This window comes from Bubalus kerabau, chromosome 20, assembly GCF_029407905.1.
Source record: "Bubalus kerabau isolate K-KA32 ecotype Philippines breed swamp buffalo chromosome 20, PCC_UOA_SB_1v2, whole genome shotgun sequence".
Classification (NCBI taxonomy): Eukaryota; Metazoa; Chordata; class Mammalia; order Artiodactyla; family Bovidae; genus Bubalus; species Bubalus kerabau.
In genome coordinates this window covers 18,664,923-18,685,777 of record NC_073643.1, presented here as the reverse complement: position 1 = coordinate 18,685,777, position 20,855 = coordinate 18,664,923, and the positions used below count along the sequence as shown (strand labels likewise).

The following is a 20,855-nucleotide window of genomic DNA, read 5'->3' as shown; positions in this document are numbered from 1 at the left end:
GTCGTCCCCTTCTCCTCTGGCCCCCAATCCCTCCCAGCATCAGAGTCTTTTCCAATGAGTCAACTTCGCATGAGGTGGCCAAAGTACTGGAGTTTCAGCTTTAGCATCATTCCTTCCAAAGAAATCCCAGGGCTGATCTCCTTCAGAATGGACTGGTTGGATCTCCTTGCAGTCCAAGGGACTCTCAAGAGTCTTCTCCAACACCACAGTTCAAAAGCATCAATTCTTCGGCGCTCAGCCTTCTTCACAGTCCAACTCTCACATCCATACATGACCACAGGAAAAGCCTTGACTAGACATAGCCTTGACTAGACATAGCCTTGACTAGACAAACCTTTGTTGGCAAAGTAACGTCTCTGCTTTTGAATATGCTATCTAGGTTGGTCATAACTTTCCTTCCAAAGAGTAAGCGTCTTTTAATTTCATGGCTGCAGTCACCATCTGCAGTGATTTTGGAGCCCAAAAAAAGAAAGTCTGACACTGTTTCCACTGTTTCCCCATCTATTTCCCATGAAGTGGTGGGACCAGATGCCATGATCTTCGTTTTCTGAATGTTGAGCTTTAAGCCAACTTTTTCACTCTCCACTTTCACTTTCATCAAGAGGCTTTTTAGTTCCTCTTCACTTTCTGCCATAAGGGTGGTGTCATCTGCATATCTGAGGTTATTGATATTTCTCCCAGCAATCTTGATTCCAGCTTGTGTTTCTTCCAGTCCAGCATTTCTCATGATGTACTCTGCATATAAGTTAAATAAACAGGGTGACAATATACAGCCTTGACGAACTCCTTTTCCTATTTGGAACCAGTCTGTTGTTCCATGTCCAGTTCTAACTGTTGCTTCTTGACTTGGATACAGATTCCTCAACAGGCAGGTCAGGTGGTCTGGTATTCCCATCTCTTTCAGAATTTTCCACAGTTTATTGTGATCCACACAGTCAAAGGCTTTGGCATAGTCAATAAAGCAGAAATACATGTTTTTCTGGAACTCTCTTGCTTTTTCCATGATCCAGCAGATGTTGGCAATTTGATCTCTGGTTCCTCTGCCTTTTCTAAAACCAGCTTGAACATCAGGAAGTTCACGGTGCACATATTGCTGAAGCCTGGCTTGGAGAATTTTGAGCATTACTTTACTAGCGTGTGAGATGAGTGCAATTGTGCCGTAGTTTGAGCATCTGCTCTCATTGGTCTAGTTCAAGTTTTTTGAGTGAGGATAATTTAAAAAGCTGATATTTTCTTTGAGTGAAGTGAAGTGAAGTGAAGTGAAGTCGCTCAGTCATGTCCGACTCTTTGCGACCCCATGGGCTGTAGCCTACTATGCTCCTCTGTCCATGGGATTTTCCAGGCAAGAGTACTGGAGTGGGTTGCCATTTCCTTCTTCAGAGGATCTTCCTGACCCAGGGATTGAACCCAGATCTCCCACACTGTAGGCAGATGCTTTACCATTTGAGCCACCAGAGAAGTCCCATTTTTTTTCTTTGAGTATTCACTACATATCAGACATTGATAAGTAATTTATATGCATCATCTTATTTAATCCTCACAGCAATCCTGTGAGATAAGCACTGTGTTATCTTTTGCACATGAAGAATCTGAGGCTCAGAGAGGTTAAGTCACGTATTGAACAGAACCCAATAGTTTGGCTCCAGAGGCCAAGAGGTTAACCAGCAAACCTCTTCCTGGAGTGTCAATTTTATTAGGATGTTTAGGAGAAGACCAAAGGAACATTTCATGCAAAGATGGGCTCGATAAAGGACAGAAATGGTATGGACCTAACAGAAGCAGAAGATATTAAGAAGAGATGGCAAGAATACACAGAATAACTGTACAAAAAAGATCTTCACAACCCAGATAATCACGATGGTGTGATCACTCACCTAGGGCCAGACATCCTGGAATGTGAAGTCAAGTGGGCCTTAGAAAGCATCACTACGAACAAAGCAAGTGGAGGTGATGGAATTCCAGTTGAGCTATTCCAAATCCTGAAAGATGATGCTGTGAAAGTGCTGCACTCAATATGCCAGCAAATTTGGAAAACTCAGCAGTGGCCACAGGACTGGAAAAGGTCAGTTTTCATTCCAATCCCAAAGAAAGGCAATGCCAAAGAATGCTCAAACTACCACACAATTGCACTCATCTCACACCACCCTTATGGCAGAAAGTGAAGAGGAACTAAAAAGCCTCTTGATGAAAGTGAAAGTGGAGAGTGAAAAAGTTGGCTTAAGGCTCAACATTCAGAAAACGAATATCATGGCATCCGGTCCCACCACTTCATGGGAAATAGATGGGGAAACAGTGGAAACAGTGTCAGACTTTCTTTTTTTGGGCTCCAAAATCACTGCAGATGGTGACTGCAGCCATGAAATTAAAAGACGCTTACTCTTTGGAAGGAAAGTTATGACCAACCTAGATAGCATATTCAAAAGCAGAGACGTTACTTTGCCAACAAAGGTTTGTCTAGTCAAGGCTATGTCTAGTCAAGGCTATGTCTAGTCAAGGCTTTTCCTGTGGTCATGTATGGATGTGAGAGTTGGACTGTGAAGAAGGCTGAGCGCCGAAGAATTGATGCTTTTGAACTGTGGTGTTGGAGAAGACTCTTGAGAGTCCCTTGGACTGCAAGGAGATCCAACCAGTCCATTCTGAAGGAGATCAGCCCTGGGATTTCTTTGGAAGGAATGATGCTAAAGCTGAAACTCCAGTACTTTGGCCACCTCATGCGAAGTTGACTCATTGGAAAAGACTCTGATGCTGGGAGGGATTGGGGGCCAGAGGAGAAGGGGACGACAGAGGATGAGATGGCTGGATGGCATCACTGACTCGATGGACGTGAGTCTGGGGGAACTCCGGGAGTTGGTGATGGACAGGGAGGCCTGGCGTGCTGCGATTCATGGGGTTGCAGAGAGTCGGACACGACTGAGAGACTGATCTGATCTGATCTTAGGGGAAGACATTGTATATGAAAACATATACTTTATAGTGGGTCGAATGCAAGGTTTATACTAAGATAAATTAGAAGTTTCCAGGTGTTTTAGGCTTTGCCCCAGAACCCTGGCAGACCCTCTCACGCTCCCCGTTGATGGCAAAACTGGACAGGCTAAGCAACAAGTACTGTTTTACAAGTAGACTCTTCTTGGCACCCAAGTTCTCAAAAGCCCACCAAAACTGACAATAGAGTTGTCGAGCTCAGCTTTACAAATAAGCAATATGAGGTAGGAAGAATTTAACAAATTGCCCAAGTTCACATGGCTACTAAGTGACCCAGTCACATTAAAAGTAGCTGTTTTGACATCATGAAGCCTTTCCTCGCCTACCTATAAGGTTCCAGCATCTGAATCTTATTTTACTTACACAGTCCGTTTTACACCCAACCAGCATTTTGCACCGCCCCCAATCAGGCCGCTGCTTTCAGATCCACACCTTTCCTCCAGCCCTGCCCTTTTACCTTTTCCAAGCCCCGCCCTTTCCCTTCAGCCTCGCGTGGCTTTTCCCAGCTCTATCCTCTCCCCAGCCCAGCTCCAAGTTCCAGGCCCATCCAAAGCCCCGCCCTTTCTTTTCTGAGGCCCCCTCTTCTGTTTAGTCCCACCCCTCACCCCCGGTTGAGTCCCTATTCTCCTTACTGGGGCCTGCTTTACAGATGGCCCCGCCCACTCCCCGCAAACCCCGCCCCATAGATTGGTTTATTCTCTTCCAGCCCCGCCCCGCCCCTACCCATAACTCCCGGTGCCCCTTAGGCTGCAGTCCGCGTCCCTCTTGCTCCTGGCCCTGCCCCCAGCCCCGCCCCGAGGCTCCGGCCCCGCCTCGCCGCCTTCCTCGGAGACCAAGGCCAGGTCCCTACCGCAGCCGCGGCGCCAGCAGGAGGGAGGGAGGCGGGGGGAGAGACAGAGGGGGAAGGGAGAAGGGCGGGCTCCTTACGCCTAGTCCCGCGCTCACCGTCCGTGTCGGCAGATTCGCTACAAACGGCCCGACCACTCCGGATCCCGAGTATCGTAACTTCTGTCTCCAGAAACTCAACTCTAGATGGAGGCCCTAGAAAAGCCCTGTAAGGTGTCCAGGGCCCTTCCGAATCCCAGAGAATGGCCTCTCGAGCCTCAGCGGGCGGGCGGGGATCTGTGGCGAAAGTGCAGCTCGGCAGTGCCGCGGCGCCGAGTTTACCCTGCGCAGACGCCGTCGCCGCTGCTGCTGCCGCCGCCGCTGCCACTGCCTTTGCCGCCACCGTCTCCGCCGCCGCCGTCCCCGCGCTGCCTCCGGGAGCCTCCATTGTTCCGGCGGCGCCGGGTCCCGAGACCCGGCAACCTAGGGGCCTTCGAAAGGGGCGGTGGCCGCCGGAATTGAGACGCTCGGGCGCCGGCGGGACTGGGAGCGGCAGGGGTCAGCGCGGGAATCCCAGGGAGCCGGGCCAGAGCGTGGGGCGGCAGGGGGTCGGGGTGGCGTGGTCTGCAGTCTCCGGAATTGGGGCTCTCCCTCCCCGACCCGTCTTTACCCGCCGGCCTCCCTAAGTGGGGTCGGAGCCCCGGCGGGCGTCCCCGGCGATGAGCCCGGACTCGAGGTGGCCGGTGAGTGCGGGCCAGGGACCAGGGCGGGAGTGGCAAGCCGGGAAGGGGTAGGCTAGTTTCGTGGAGCACGCACTGAAACTGCCCGGCCCGAGGGTCGGGCCACTCCAGCCGGAAGAACTGACAGTGCATTCGCCCCCAGCCCGCATCCCTGGGCTACAGTGTATCCCTTCGGGGCTGCCTGGGTCAATGGCAGGAGAGCCTTGTTCAACTTGTACACTTTGATCAAGGGGAAACGTCGCCGCATCCGGGAGAGGGCTGCGGGCACCGCCTGGGCCTGGCCTGATCCTTCTGGCCTCCGCCCCCTACTTCCTCCAGTCCCCTGAGAGCCTTGGGCAGATGCGGTCGTCATACCCCAGGGCCTGGGGCCCTCCCCACGGACTTTCGGGTCTAAGTTTCCGTGTCTCTTCTCTGTGCATCTGCTGCTGAGTCCCAGCGGAACATTTGCCGGGGGCTCTGTGCTGCTTAGGGAGCTAGGGCAGCAGAGCTGCAGCCTTCACCAGGGACTCATTGAAACAGTAGAGTTTGTTTGTGCTTCTGATTGGTTTGTTTAAAGATAGCCACAGGTAGGAAGTAAGGGCAGTTTAAGTAGTTTTAATGAAATGGCAATCTGGGGCTTGGACAGAGTGGCTGGAGCAGTTCACTGGCTGGGTCAAGTCACAGGAGAACAACTCTTGTTAGTCAGGGAGCTCAGGGTGGCTTTGCTTGGAATGGTGCCCAGCCCATAGTTAAATTGTTGAATCCAGCTAGGCCTGGAGAAATTGGGGCAGTCTCTGACCAAGCTGGGCTTCCTGGGGGCTGGTGCCATCTGCTGTCTCCACTCACCCAGGAACACTGGAGAGAAGGAAGGGAGGGCTCTAAGGACCAGCATGGAGCTGAGTGTGCTGCACTGCCATGTTCCTGTCTGCACTCTTAAGGCCTGGTGTCATCCCCAGAGCCAGGGCATAGGCTTACCCCAGAGGCCTCAGAAAGTCACCGATTCTTTCTGTCATCCATTTATTTCTGCTGGAGTCCAGGACCAAATCATTTTGGCCACCAATTCAAACTTCTGCATGGGCTGACATTAGCCTTCATCTGTCTCAGTCCCTAATCTGGTGATTCCTTCATTTAGCTATTATTCAACAAATTATTTATTCATTTGCCAAAACAATATTGCATGCCAGGTTCTGGGGCTATGGAAGTGGGTAGGCTCTGGTGTCTGCACTGTACAGCTCCCAGTCTAGTGGAAGGAGACAGAGAACTTTCAGTGTGGTGAGTGCCGTGGTGGAGGTGAGGATGAAATGCTGTGGAAACACAGCTCTCTGTGAGATAGACGGAGAAATCATAACAGAAGTGACATTTGAGCCATGTTTTGAAGAATGAGTAGGAGCTCACTAATCAGGGAGGGTGGAAGGCATTCTAAATAGAGATCATTTTGCGGTAATGAGAGCTGGTAACATTCAGGGAATGGCAAGTTGCCCTGGTTAGACAGAAATACAGCTATAACTGGTGAAAAGAAGGATCTAGAAAGGAAGACTAAGGCCACAGAATGAAAGGAACACCCTGACTGTCATCATAAGGAATGTGGATATTATCCTGAAATCAGTGGGGGGCATCAGGAGGGTTCTAATCAAAACACTGATATGAATAATGCTACTTGGTAGAAAGATCATTCTGGACACAGTTGTATGAGAAAAAGCTAGAACTGAGACATAGGGCAGGAGGATCAGACAAGAGGTAATAATACCAAGACCATGGCCATGGTGTGGAGGAGATGGCATTTGGATCTGCTGTAGAGGTTGGCTGGCCAGGACCCTTGGGGAGAGGGAGGGCTGGAGAGAGTGGAGTGGGTGGCCCGGACCTACGCTAACTGATCTGTACATTCTAGATGTGACAGCATGGGGGTGGACTTTGACGTGAAGACTTTCTGCCACAACTTGCGGGCAACTAAGCCACCCTATGAGTGCCCCGTGGAGACCTGCCGCAAGGTCTACAAGAGTTACAGTGGTATTGAGTACCATCTGTACCACTATGACCATGACAACCCACCGCCCCCACAGCAGACTCCACTTCGAAAGCACAAGAAGAAGGGGCGCCAGTCACGCCCAGCCAACAAGCAGTCACCCAGCCCCTCAGAGGTATCCCAGTCACCCAGCCGTGAGGTGATGAGTTACGCACAGGCCCAGCGCATGGTGGAAGTGGACTTGCACGGCCGCGTGCACCGCATCAGCATCTTTGACAACCTGGATGTGGTGTCTGAGGATGAGGAGGCCCCCGAGGAGGCGCCTGAGAACGGCAGCAATAAGGAGAACACTGAGACACCGGCCGCTACTCCCAAGTCAGGCAAGCATAAGAACAAGGAGAAACGCAAGGACTCCAACCATCACCACCACCACAATGCTTCTGCGAGCACCACTCCCAAGCTGCCAGAGGTGGTCTACCGGGAGTTGGAGCAAGATACCCCTGATGCCCCGCCCCGGCCGACCTCCTATTACCGGTAAGGCCACCTCCGCCTCCCAACTCTGGAAAACTGGTCAAGCAGGGCTTAGGAGCCAAAGACAGGTGACAAGCAACAGATAGGAAATGGCAGAGGTAAAGCATAGCAGCAACACACTGGCCTGCCAAGGCAGACGTGCCCCAGCGAGCGGTGATGGCAGTTCCTGTACACTGCCACATGCCGGACCCTCACTGGGCGCTTTATAGCCATTCCCTTGTCTTATTCTCACAACTCGCTCAGGTAGGTTTTGTTCATGGGTGAGGAAACCACAATCCAGAAGAAGGACCAGACTTACGAGCAGTCACATGCCAGTAGATAGCTGAACTGGGATTCAAACCCATATTCCTCTGACTCCAAAGCGGCACTATTTCTACAGTATCAAAGGGTCCCATCTGTTGTTCTTGACCCTTTCTACTCCATCACCGTGACCTTGGGAAAGGCATCTGTCTGGCTTTTGGTGTTCCAGTGACCCCATCTGCAGTGCAGATGTAATATTCCTCTGCTAGCCTCAATGTGGAAGACTAGGGACACTGACTTCATAGAGTCCTAAAAGCTGTTTGTAAATCTGCATAAGTAATTTCCCCATTGCTTGTCCAGTTACTGTCACCCATCCTTTGGCATGCAGAAGCAGTGTTTTCATCACCAATGTTTCATACTCCTCTGAGAACCCTTTTATTTCATTTAACTGTTTCTTGGTATCCTGCTTCCTTCCAAAAATTTGTCACAGTGGCTCCTAATAAAAATCACAGTCAAAAGGCTAAATTCCTTCAACATGAGGTAAAAAAATGGAGTGGGGGGAAGTATGGTGGTAAAACCACATTCAGAAACCCGAGCTAAAGGATGGAACAAACACCAAGTGTGAGACTTCTTTCTGAGAGTCTTGGCATCCAAGTCAAAGAGGGCACTTGGGTGAGTTAGTTAAGGAGCTGTCTTTGGTATCAGCTAATCAGAAGGCCTGATCTCCGACAAGGACTTCTTAGAAAGGTTTTTATGTGAAAGGTAGTTTTTACCAAAAGGGCAATAGTAGGTACTAAATCTCAGTTCTTTACAAGCAAATTTTGGGGAATTCAAGTGATTTTCGTTCCTCTCACCCCTGTTGACATGCCAGCCTGTCTTTTCCTCCTCTCTTCCATCCTTCCATCTGTCCAGCCCAGCTCCATGTCCTTCTGGCTTTTCACTGTCTCTCTTATCTGTTAGTGCTCACTGCCATGCCCACCTCCCAACACATAGACCCCTCTTCGGGCCCGCCCTCTCCCCTCATGATTCTTCAGCACTCTCTGCTCCCTTAGGCAGCACAGCTTAGCTCCTGCTCATTTTCTTCATCCTTCCACTTAGAGTCACTCTTTGCTCCTGTGGATCAGATCTGTTCTCCAGGCCGCAGCTCTCAGCTGGTCCCCTGCAATCAGTTGGGAGGTGTGTTGCATGTAATTTGTTACTACTCTTAGCTGAACTGCCTGTTTTGGAAATGATTTACTTTTATGTAAATGTGAGAAGATTCGAGGTCATCTCTCTAACAACAGCCCTGGCTCTTGCTCCCATCTGATAAACTTTCTTGAGGGAGAGGGAGGGTGGAGTGTCAGCTGGCGTGTCAGGAATCGCACATGACACGCAGCCTACCTTATCTGCGCCACAGCCTGTAATCTGAGTGTGCTGTGGGAGTGTGCTGTGCACCATCACATAATGTTACGTGTGTCATGGCAGAAAAAAGGTTGAGAGCTGGTGCCAAGGCCTGGAATGGGCCAGATGGTTCACACTAGCCCTGAGCCACACCCTTTTTCAAGGATGAAGATGTTGCAGTCACCCTGGGGACAAGGTGAAGGGCGAAGCAAGAAGCTGCTTCTGACAGACACAGCACTTTAGTCTCTCCTCCCTTCCACTCTCAAAATGTCTTTCAGATGAACAACACTGACTGCCTCTTTCTGTGTGTTTAATCAGATATGGTCCTTGCCTCTATCCACGTAGTGCAGGGGTTAAGACACAAAAACAGTTATAATGCAAGACAGGGTCGGGCAGAGCTATACCAAAGCTAATAATGAAGCTAACATTTATTGAGTTACTTGCTCCAGGTAGTGTTCTGAGCACTTTACCTATATTAACTCATCTAATGTTCCCAACAGCTGTGTGAAAGAGATTCAAGTTAGGATCACCACTTTACAGATGTGGAAACCAAGGCCCTGAGAGGTTCGCTCACTTGCCTGCTGTCACCCAGAGCACAGCTCTGGAGCCTATGCTTGCCTGGCCTGCTGCAGCTCGCAGAGTCGCATTTTCCTTATGGAGAGCAGAGTGGAGGCCCAGGAACTAACATATATCTAGGCCCTGCTATGTACCACTTGATTTAGCCCATTCATTTTTAACTAATTGCATTTAATCCTGACGTCTTAGGAAATGAAAGGTATTATCCTCATTCTCTCATCAATAAAACTGAGGTTTAGAAAAGAGCAGGGATGTCCTGGATGTCCCACAGTAACAGAGCCAGGACCTAACTGGCTGTTAGGTGTGTGTCCAGGTGTGTTAGAGACCAAAGCCGTGTGCTTTTCCGTTGTTGCTCCCTGTAGCTTTACAATAGCAGAGTCAGGCCACCTGGAGTGTGCACGGCAGGGGAGTGGGGAGCCTGCTCTGTACCCCAGGCGCCTGGAGCCACCCCTGGCTGCAGTCCCTCGGGCCCAGGGAGTGCTGTGGAGTGGAGTTTGAATCCTAGCTCTGCCACTTCCTGGTTGTGTGAACCACCTGTGTGGGGCACTTAACTTCCCAAAGCTTCCGGTTTCCTCCTCTATAAAGTGAGGGCAAGAAGAACATTGACCCAAGGACTGTGAGGAAGATAACTGTGATAACTTAGCACAATGCCCGGTCATAGTAAATGCTCAGTAAATATTAGCTATCCTGACTGTTACCTCCCAAGGCTTTCCAGAGACCAAAGAGTACCTAGATTCTGAGGGAGCCCTGAGCTGCTGCTGCACCAGCTGAGAGAAGACCTACAGCAGCTCCATTCAGGATACAGCCGGCTGGTACTCAAACAAATGTAAATTGGCAAGTGAAAACTGAGGACCTTCCTGCCCCCGACTCTTTGTACCATCACCCAGACCACTGCAATCAGGGGTCCTAGCCGCCCCATCCTTCTCCTTTCAGGATCTTGCTGAGCCTCTGCATCTCAAAGGAGGCAGTGTGGCAGCTAGGACATGAGCTTTGAGCTCGGCATGCCTGGGTTCATATCCCAGCTCTTCCACTTTCTCACAAGAGAGCCGACCCAGGTGAATTCACTGCCCCAAACGTTAGGTTTCCTTTTCGGCACAACAAGAATGATGACAGGCCTTACGGTGCCTGGAGTAAAGGTGAGGCTAGAATGAGACCACGTATACATCAAGGCACGGGCCTGGAACAGGGTGAGTGCTCCACAGATGTAACCCACGTTCTTTAAGGGAGGGAAATCTCAACCTTCTGATGCCGAGCTGCCTGTGTGCACTGCAGGTATATTGAGAAGTCGGCGGAGGAGCTGGATGAGGAGGTTGAGTACGACATGGATGAGGAGGACTACATCTGGCTAGATATCATGAACGAGCGGCGGAAGACGGAGGGTGTGAGTCCCATTCCGCAGGAGATCTTTGAGTACTTAATGGACCGGCTGGAGAAGGAGTCGTACTTTGAGAGCCACAATAAAGGCGACCCCAATGCTCTCGTAGATGAGGATGCTGTGTGCTGTATTTGCAATGACGGCGAGTGCCAGAACAGCAATGTCATCCTTTTCTGTGACATGTGCAACCTGGCTGTGCACCAGGAGTGCTACGGTGTTCCCTACATCCCTGAGGGCCAGTGGCTGTGCCGCCGCTGCCTGCAGTCACCCTCCCGTGCTGTGGACTGCGCCCTGTGCCCCAACAAGGGTGGTGCCTTCAAGCAGACAGATGATGGGCGCTGGGCCCATGTGGTGTGTGCCCTCTGGATCCCCGAGGTCTGCTTTGCCAACACAGTCTTCCTGGAGCCCATTGACAGCATTGAGCACATCCCACCCGCACGCTGGAAGCTGACCTGCTACATTTGCAAACAGCGGGGCTCAGGGGCCTGCATCCAGTGCCATAAGGCCAACTGCTACACAGCCTTCCACGTGACGTGTGCCCAACAGGCTGGCCTTTACATGAAGATGGAGCCTGTGCGGGAGACAGGGGCCAATGGCACCTCCTTCAGCGTCCGCAAGACCGCCTACTGCGACATCCACACACCCCCAGGTTCAGCGCGCCGCCTTCCTGCCCTGTCCCACAGTGAAGGGGAGGAGGAGGAGGAGGAGGAGGAAGATGAGGGTAAGAGTTGGAGCTCAGAGAAGGTCAAGAAGGCCAAGGCCAAGTCCCGGATCAAGATGAAGAAGGCGCGGAAGATCCTGGCAGAGAAACGGGCAGCGGCCCCTGTGGTGTCTGTGCCTTGCATTCCACCACACAGGTACGGGGGAGCAGATGGGCGGGCCAGGGAGGGAAGAAGCCCTGTTGGAGACTGACAGTCCCCTGAGTGGAGTGACAGGCTTGGGTTTTCTTCTTCCTGTCAGGAGCTACCTAGAGGTGGTGATGGTTTTTAATATCAAAAGAGATTAGCTCTAGCAGGTCACCTGACTTTTACGTTAGGAACCAGAGACTTCAGCTCTTCTCTGGCCAACTTGGCAGGTGTATTTGAAACTGCCCTCCATATTGCTGGGATGGTGTAAGTTAGGAAGTAAGACAATGGAGTAGAAGGAAGTGGAAGAAACACAGTGGAAGAAACAGTCTGACTCTGAAGGGAGAACAGAATGGAAAAGAGGGAAGGAAATGCTCAAGGAATTGTGTTATGGCCACAGATAAGGGCTGTGAGGATCAGTTACTTTTTACTCTTGTGCTACCTAGACAATTTCCAGTAGTTGACTGCTATGTTGTAGTACTTCATCTTAAAACCTTCCCAGACTCAGTCCAAGCTGGGCGTCCCAGGGTCAGTTAGTACTCAGGGCTGCAGTGACAATAAGCAGTCTTAGGGGCCAGGCTTGCTCACCCCCCCGATGAACAGGGTTAGCACTCGGAGCTTGGCTTCCTGTCTTCTGAGGTGCCCTTGACTGCCAGCTGTGTTTGCTCTTCTTTGCCCTAGCCCAGTGTCACAGGCCTTCTTGACAATAGATTTATTCCCTATTCAGCCCCACTCAGAAACTCATGGGCCAAAGACCCCTGTTCTCTGTGAGAAAATGAAGGCCCAAGAAGTTTTTCTTCTCTTTGCTCTCCTGTTTCCCAGGCTCAGTAAAATCACTAACCGCCTGACCATCCAAAGGAAGAGCCAATTCATGCAGAGGCTGCACAGCTATTGGACGCTGAAGAGGCAGTCGCGGAATGGGGTCCCGCTGCTGCGTCGCCTGCAGACCCACCTGCAATCTCAGAGGAACTGTGACCAAGTCGGGGTACTATGTCAGATTCCCTGTGGGCTCTGGGAACTAATGCCAGGGGGATGAGGACAGAGACTTATCATTGGCTTGTTTTTCTGTACCACCCAGCATGTGGGATCTTAGTTCCCCAACCAGGGATCGAACCTGTGCTCCCTGCATTGGAAGCAGGAAGTCTTAACCACTGGACCACCAGGGAGGTCCCGAGAACAGAGATTTGTGACTGCAGTTTCCAATGCCTGAGGGCTTGGGCTGTTTGTTCCTTTAAACTAGACCTCAAATCAGGCTAAGGATGAAATCCTTACACATTATCCTTCATGCGTTATTCCTTGTGTTCATCCTTTCATTCACAACAAGCATATACCGAGCACCAACTCTACTGGGCTCAACAGCCACAGTGAGTTGCAGAGCTTCCACTTTAGCTGGCAAGCCTACCAAGAGATCACTGTGCTCCCAGCTTTGGTTTTCCTGCCTTTGACCCAAGTTCCCTGGGCTCTCGTTGCCTCTGGCTCTCTCATCATCTCCTGATCCCCCTTTTGCCTCTTCAGAGAGATTCTGAGGATAAGAACTGGGCCCTCAAAGAACAGCTTAAGTCCTGGCAGCGGCTTCGGCATGACCTGGAACGAGCACGGCTGCTGGTGGAGCTGATTCGCAAGCGGGAGAAACTCAAAAGGGAGACGGTGAGTGCTCCCGGACCAGCTCTTTTTTACAGTGGAGAAAACAGACCCAGGAAAACAGAAAACTCAGAAAAGTGTGCATCCCCTGGCCGGGAAGCGGCAAAACTAATGTGAGAGTCAGGTAACCTGGAGCTCAGTTTGCTGTCAGGCTCCTCAGAAGCAGAATGTCACAGGAGTGTTTTATGAATGGACTCCTGAATGATGTGATGCAGGTAGCTGGTGCTGGGAGTTCAAGGAAGGGGCAGTCCACAGTAAAGCACCCAGCAGTGTGGGGTAGGAAGGAAGGCGAGTTCCCACACCAGCTACAGCCACCTCTCCAGACTTCTCCCCAAGGGACCAGCCTAGGCCTAGCTGATGGGGCCTTTATGTGTGGCAGATCAAGGTCCAGCAGATCGCCATGGAGATGCAGCTGACCCCCTTCCTCATCCTCCTTCGAAAAACCTTGGAGCAGCTCCAAGAGAAGGACACGGGCAACATCTTCAGCGAGCCGGTCCCTCTGTCTGAGGTAACCGAATTGGACGAAGTAAGAATCCCTTCCCCTCACTCCACCTTCTTTCTGTTCCTCTCCCAGATGGACCCTTGCCGCAGGTCTGGGCCAGGGGCTAGGAGGGGACCATGAAGAGAGGGGCTGGTGGCTCTGGGGCTCCGGGATGAACCGGAACCACAGGCATCACCTGGACTCTGTCTTGTCCCTGTCGTACCTCAAGGGCCCAGAATGGGAGGCAGTCTGCACTCCTTCCCCAGAGGCAGGGACTGAGTCTGCCAAGTGAATAAGCCCAGGGCAGGAAGACACTTTCCGGGTGCTGAACCCTAGAACGGAGAATTTAGAAGGCTCAGCACCTAAAGAACCATCTCTGAAGCCCTAGGTCCTGACTGGCAGACTCTTCTCTCTAAAAGGTATAAAATGAGAGACCTGAGGCAGCAGCCTCCTTACATGGCTTACTGATAAGTAAAAAGAGCTATAGGAATGCAGGGTGGTGTTACTTCCAGAGGCTCCCCCTAGCCATTTGTTTATTAAAACCTCATGTGGCTCTAGGATTCAGTTGTAATTGCATTACTGTTTTCCAAGCAAGGAAAAGAAAGCCCAGAGAGGCTAAGAGGCTTGCCAAGGTCACACAGTTTGTGACTAGAAAAGTCCAGACTAGAATCCAGCTTTCTTTTCCCCTGTGCTGTATGCCTGCCTCTGACTGTAGGAGGAGGAGATTGCTGGATGCATTTCAAGGGAGGTTGTTAGGAACAGGGGTTCAGGGGGGATGAGGAACATACCTCCACTGAGCTACACCTCCCGTGTTCTCCCAGGTACCTGACTACCTCGACCACATCAAAAAGCCTATGGACTTTTTCACCATGAAGCAGAACTTGGAGGCTTACCGCTACCTGAACTTTGATGATTTTGAGGAGGACTTCAACCTCATCGTCAGCAACTGCCTCAAGTATAATGCCAAGGATACCATCTTCTACCGGGCAGCAGTGCGGCTCCGTGAGCAGGGTGGCGCGGTGCTCCGCCAGGCCCGGCGCCAGGCAGAAAAAATGGGCATTGACTTTGAGACGGGCATGCATATCCCCCCCAGCGTGACTGGAGACGAGGCCCCACACCACACCGAAGATGGTGGGTGATAAGTCACACATACACGTAGAGGCCAATGCCAGGGATGAACAGCTTTCCAAAAGTCCCCTCCTGGGAGCAGGCAGTGTAGGCAGGAAGCAGCTAGTCTGAGCAGTGGCACGCTAGCCCCAGGAATGCTCTCGAAGCCAGACTGGGTGAATGGAGAGCAATCCCCGCCTTTCTGCATCTCGGTGCTACTATTTTACAGCCGCTCCCGGTGAGAAGCGGAGGGGAGAAGAGTGACTTTCTGGTTGCCTGCCCAGGTTCACGGGGCCCAGAGGGCTGCCCTGAGACTGACCTCTCATCCCCTGTTCCCACCCCCTGCAGCAGAGGAAGAGCGGCTGGTCCTGCTAGAGAACCAGAAGCACCTGCCAGTGGAAGAGCAGCTCAAGTTGCTGCTTGAACGGCTGGACGAGGTGAACGCCAGCAAGCAGAGCGTGGGCCGCTCTCGGCGCGCCAAGATGATCAAGAAAGAGATGACGGCGCTGCGGAGGAAGCTTGCCCACCAGCGGGAGACTGGACGGGATGGGCCTGAACGACACGGCCCCTCCAGCCGGGGCGGCATGACACCCCACCCAGCGGCCTGTGACAAGGACGGGCAGACAGACAGTGCCGCCGAGGAGAGCAGCAGCCAGGAGACAAGCAAAGGTCTGAACCCCATGGCATGATGGACCCCAAGGCCAGCCAGACTTGGACTCTGTAGCACACACTCAGCCCCTGCCAGCCCCCCAGGCAGAGGTCCCTCCTGCTCAGCTAGCTGCACTTTCTCCCTCCTTCCCCCTTCAGGGGCCTCTTAGCTGCCTCTCTCTGGCTATTTGTGTGAGAGACAGTGTTCCCAACTCCCTGCCCCCAAAACGATCTCCCCTACTCTAGCTGAAGTTATGTCCTATATCCCCAGGGCCTACCGTAGACAGACGCCCTTCCCACTTCAGGCCCCTCACCGACTCTCCTTCTCTCTTTCTCTGCTCCAGGCCTGGGTCCCAACATGTCCTCAACCCCCGCACTTGAGGTGGGCAGGAGAACCTCAGTTCTGTTCTCCAAAAAGAACCCGAAGACAGCTGGACCGCCCAAGAGGCCGGGCCGGCCCCCCAAAAACCGGGAGAGCCAGATGACCCCCAGCCACGGAGGCAGTCCTGTGGGGCCCCCCCAGCTCCCCATCATGGGCTCCCTACGTCAGCGCAAGCGGGGTAGGAGCCCTCGGCCCAGTTCGAGTTCAGACAGCGACAGTGATAAATCCACAGAAGACCCCCCAATGGGTGAGCCTTACCATCACCCAGCCCCTCCAATAGAGTGAGCGAAGCTGCCATCCTTCCCAGTATAACTCCCACCTAGTCCTTCATTTGCCCGTAATATATCAGAGATAGAAGGGCCCTTAGGAAGCCTGTCATTCAACCCCCTCACTTTATAGATGGGGAAACTGAAGCCCAGAGCCACTAACTCAACCAGATTCCCATCCAGGGTGCCCTTCATTTTATCACTTCACCTTTTCTCTTCTCATTCTCCTTGGGGAATCTCCTTTAAGCCACTGTGTCCTAAGGCTAGTAACTGCCAAGGGAAGTGCAAGGGGTGGGGCAGGGCTGTGGCCAGCTGTGGTGGACACTGCCCAGAGCTGGCTCTGCTGGCTGAGGTTGGAGGAATTTTCCAGCACAGAACGTAAAGCCAAGCTCTGAGTCCCCCGGTAGATCTTACCCCCGGTAGATCTCTGATCTGCATCTTACTGACTGATTCCTTCCTTCCCCACACCACCCCCAAACAAGACTTACCAGCCAATGGCTTCAGCGGTGGAAACCAGCCAGTAAAGAAGAGTTTCTTGGTGTATCGTAATGACTGCAGCCTTCCTCGGAGCAGCTCAGACTCGGAATCCAGCAGCAGTAGCAGCAGCAGTGCTGCCTCCGACCGGACCAGGTACCAGCCCTCTTGGTTTAAACCTGCCTCCAGGATGGCCTTCCAGATTTCCCTGTGGGGAGTGTGGTGGCAGCCACCTCCAGCTAGATTAAGAGGGCTCAGACCAAAGGTTCTCTGCAAAATAAATAGAATGGATGAGACTGTCACCATAATGAATTAGAGGGGACCATCCTTGGTTAAGTTCATGTTTTAGAACAGAGGGCTTCCCTGGTAGCTCAGATGGTAAAGAATCCACCTGCAATGTGAGAGACCCGGGTTTGATCCCTGGGTCAGAAAGATCCGCTGGAGAAGGAAATGGCAACCCACTCCAGTATTCTTGCATAGGTAATCCCATTGACAGAGAAGCCTGGCAGGCTACAGTCCATGGGGTTGCAAAGAATTGGACATGATTGAGCAACTAACACTTTCACTTTTCACTTAGAACAGAGTACATAAACTGATTCGTGGTGACCTGGATTTGGCCTACAGACATATTTTGTTTGGCCAGCATGATATTTAAAAAAACAAACAAACCCAGAAGTGCCACATAAAATTCCATTTCTGTATTCCCTTTAAAAATCAGACCTAGCAGTTCTGACCACTGTTGCCTTAAGATAGGGCATACACTCATCACTACTGCTGTATCCAGCCCACTTCAGTCAGATCACCCCCAAATCCCTAAGGGCACTTGAGTCTGAAATTATTCAATTAGCCTCTGCTTTCCAAAAGTCTTAGACCTTAGGGGCCAAAAGAAGACACCCACCATGCCATTTCCCACTCTCGCCCTCCTCTTGAATTGAGCATCCCTTTTGTCCACAGCACAACACCTTCAAAACAAGGCCGGGGCAAGCCCTCCTTCTCTCGGGGCACATTCCCAGAGGACAGCAGTGAAGATACCTCAGGCACTGAGAATGAGGCCTACTCCGTGGGCACTGGCCGCGGCGTGGGCCACAGCAGTAAGTATGCCCGCCCAAAGCCAGGGATGCTGGGGGCCTGGTGTCAGGGCCTTGCCAGACCCCTGGCTGCTGATCCGTCCCCTCTCTCCCATTCCTGTGAAGTTGTAAGGAAGAGTCTGGGCCGGGGAGCTGGCTGGCTATCAGAGGATGAGGACTCCCCGCTGGACGCTCTGGACCTGGTGTGGGCCAAATGCCGAGGGTATCCATCGTACCCAGCTCTGGTAGGCTTCTGCTTTTCTCGTCATACCCCTTGTCTTCCAGCCCCAAGACATGCACTCAAAAGCAGCAGACCTCCTACTCTCTGCTGAGCTGCAGAGCACACGAGTCTTTAGCAGATAGTCACTTAGAGGTCCCTCGTTAGTTTCTCCATCTGTCCCTTTCTCTTCCCTTTACCTCTTGGGCTCTGAAATAGTTCAGCATGGGAAGAAGCTGAGGGTCAGGATTGCAACCCTACTTAGATGATTATGTTTTTCTGTCCCCACTTTAGAGGTAGTCTCCAAATTCTTGGATAGGGTAAGCCTGGGCGAAGGAGGAGACTGAACTAACCAAGATCTTATTATACCCTTAGATCATTGATCCAAAGATGCCCCGGGAAGGTATGTTCCACCATGGGGTTCCCATCCCTGTGCCCCCATTGGAGGTGCTGAAACTTGGGGAACAGATGACCCAAGAAGCCCGAGAGCATCTCTACCTCGTCCTCTTCTTTGACAACAAGAGAACCTGGTAAGGGAGGAGGGGAGCAGTCGATGTGACTCAGAGCCACAGACGCAGCCCCAGCCACTGGGGGCAGGCTGCCAGGAAACTCCAGCACTGCCGCCTGGGCGATCATAAATCAGTGGGGGAGGGACTTAGATTGCTGAGCAAAAGGGTTGTGTTGACCAAGAGTCTGAGAGACTGAGTGGGTAGCAGCTGACAAACAGCTGTAGCTAGAAAACAGGACCAGAAGTGACTGTGAAAAATGTAGGGGTGGCTCTGCACCCAGACTAAGGTGGCTTCTAGATTTAGTTTTCCCACCTCTGCCTCCATGGTGATAAGATGTGGGGGATAAAGCAGACATAATCATTGGGTCTCTGAACCCCTGTTCTGTCACACTTACAAGCGTAGTCTGTTGTTGTTGTTAATTGTCTGCGGAAGATATCTAATGTCAGTTGAGTCTGCCTGGAGCCCATGGGACAAGGTATCTATTTCAGGCTAGGTCAGGGCTCCTTTTTGCACTCATAAATGCCCTGTGGTTATCCCCTGGTGTGACTGTCAACTGGGCTATTTTCATCACTAGCCTGTGAGCAGTTCCTGGAGGGCAGGGACTGCATCTCTCAGTTTCTGTAACTCCCACCAGAGCCTGGCCCAGAATGGGCACTTAGGAGTTTCGGAAGGAAGCAACAAGTAAGGGAGGCTGGTGCTTGTTGCCCTCCCAGAGATAAGAGATGACTTACTTGATCCTCGTCTCATCCTACAGGCAGTGGCTACCCAGGACTAAGCTGGTTCCTCTGGGCGTGAACCAGGACCTTGACAAGGAGAAGATGCTGGAGGGCCGGAAATCTAACATCCGCAAGTCAGTACAGATAGCCTACCACAGGGCCCTGCAGCACCGCAGCAAGGTGCAGGGCGAGCAGAGCAGCGAGACCAGCGACAGCGACTGACGCTGCCCAGCACAGCACAGCCTTCAGTGCCCTGCCGCCTCTCTCCTCCCCTTGGCTCACTGTCCTGGAGTGGCACCGGCCTCTGCACTGACTCATTCCTGGTCTTGGGGCCAGTCTCAGGGGAAGCTGGGTGGGGGAGGTCCCTCCCGCCCTGAGTGCAGCTGGACTGTACAGAACACTCCAAGGGCCCCTGGGGGCTCTGCGCAATGAGAGGGGAGGTCCCACAGGCCAGAGAGCTCCAGAGACCTCACGGCATTGTAGTGCAGGGTGGTGGGCCAAGGTTAGGACACTGTGTAAAACAGGCCATCCCACCACCTCTGCCTACTCGTGCCGGGAGAATCCCTAACTGCCTAGTGGCCTAAGGCCTCTGAGGTGGTGTGGTGAGCGGGCATCCGCCCAGCCTAGCAGTGGGACTGATGTCTGTCCAGCCCGGAAGAGGGGCACTAGGTGACCCCCTCCCCTGCTGTTGTAAATACTGTAATTAGTGGAGAATTTAAATTATTCTCATTTGTAACTGCGTTTCCGGGTCGCGCCAGAGTCATTTGGTACTAAAAAAAAAAAAGACTGGGGCCTGTCCCCACTTCCCTTCTTCCCATAGATTCCCCGACCTTTCAAACTGGTTTGTATTTATTTCAAAGGAAGAAAATATATTGATTCTTAGAAAATAAATGGTCTGTTTGGAATTCTTGGTTCTTGCCTTCTGCCAGGGCAAAGGGATGAAAAGGGAGGCTTTATCCCTCAGGGATGGGAAATAATTGGGCTCAAGTGGTTGCTGGCTGTTGCATTTGTAAGACAAAGATAATATGACAGCTCCCGTTCCCCATGTATTTCACTGAGTGGTAGACTCTGTGCTGAAACACCTTTAGATCCACACTTTTGTATAACCCTTACAATAACTATGGGGAAAGTTAATAGGATAGTTAATTCCATAAAGACACCAAGGTTTAGAAAAATTAAGTAACTTGCCTAAGTTCCCACAACTAGGAAGTTGCAGAGCTAGACTCTGAATAAAAGCCTGTCTGCAAAGCAGGTTCTGTAACCAGTATGCCGAACTGCTGGAATGGAAGAGTTTAGTGCCCATGCCTTCTTGAACTGCAGATGCTTCAAGTCCTCTGCCAGTTGGATGGTCCAAGTACTTCTTCAGAGTCACTATAGCTGTGACCTTCCCCTGTTTAGCTAGGGACTGAGCAGGAGTACAGAGTGACTCTTCATTCATTCCCCACCTTGACACCTTCTCTTCCGATTGAAACATTTACTGGAGGAATGCCCTCTTAGGTGCTAGGCGTCTGAGGGCTGGTGTCCTACAGAAGAGACAAGCACAGGAAGCAGCCCCAGGGTCTTGCCACTACTGAGCAGTGGGCTGAGATGCTACCAGGTTTCCAGCCCTCTGCTAGATACTGTGTGGGAGAGACAGATAAATCAGCTGCCAGTCTGTCCCTTAAGGAATCTGCTGGCTGATCATTCAGATACACTAACCGAGAGTCACTATGCTAGAAGGAGAGAAACCGTCCAAATACAGTTCTTGTCTCTGTGGTTTTTGTGTCTTTCTCCAGGAGGGAGGTTTTGCTACATCTTCCCTGGACTAGACAGCCGGCCCTGGCAACGGGGCTGCCCTGGGGCCACAGAGTTGGTGGTCCTGAGGCCTCTCTGGGTCGCTGGGCGCAGTCCTGGAGGGGGCCTACAGAGGCC

General features: G+C 52.0%; 1 protein-coding gene across 7 annotated transcripts; it reads left to right on the top strand.

Annotated features, from left to right (window-relative positions):
* Positions 1–4,145: 4,145 nt before the first annotated feature.
* BRPF1 (bromodomain and PHD finger containing 1) lies at positions 4,146–19,835 on the top strand. Of its 7 annotated transcripts, XM_055558011.1 has the most exons (15): positions 4,146–4,550; positions 6,415–7,023; positions 8,359–8,436; positions 10,489–11,448; positions 12,259–12,421; positions 12,952–13,083; positions 13,457–13,603; positions 14,380–14,689; positions 15,014–15,334; positions 15,658–15,942; positions 16,444–16,591; positions 17,390–17,526; positions 17,629–17,747; positions 18,095–18,249; positions 18,983–19,835. In XM_055558011.1, exons 2-15 carry the CDS (start codon positions 6,425–6,427, stop codon positions 19,164–19,166), a joined length of 3,738 nt encoding a protein of 1,245 aa, XP_055413986.1. In that variant the 5' UTR covers positions 4,146–4,550; positions 6,415–6,424; the 3' UTR covers positions 19,167–19,835. The 7 variants fall into 7 exon arrangements, with proteins under 7 accessions (XP_055413986.1, XP_055413988.1, XP_055413987.1 ...); XM_055558013.1 differs by lacking the exon at positions 8,359–8,436 and having other exon boundaries at positions 13,457–13,585; XM_055558012.1 differs by lacking the exon at positions 8,359–8,436.
* The last annotated feature ends 1,020 nt before the right edge of the window (positions 19,836–20,855 follow it).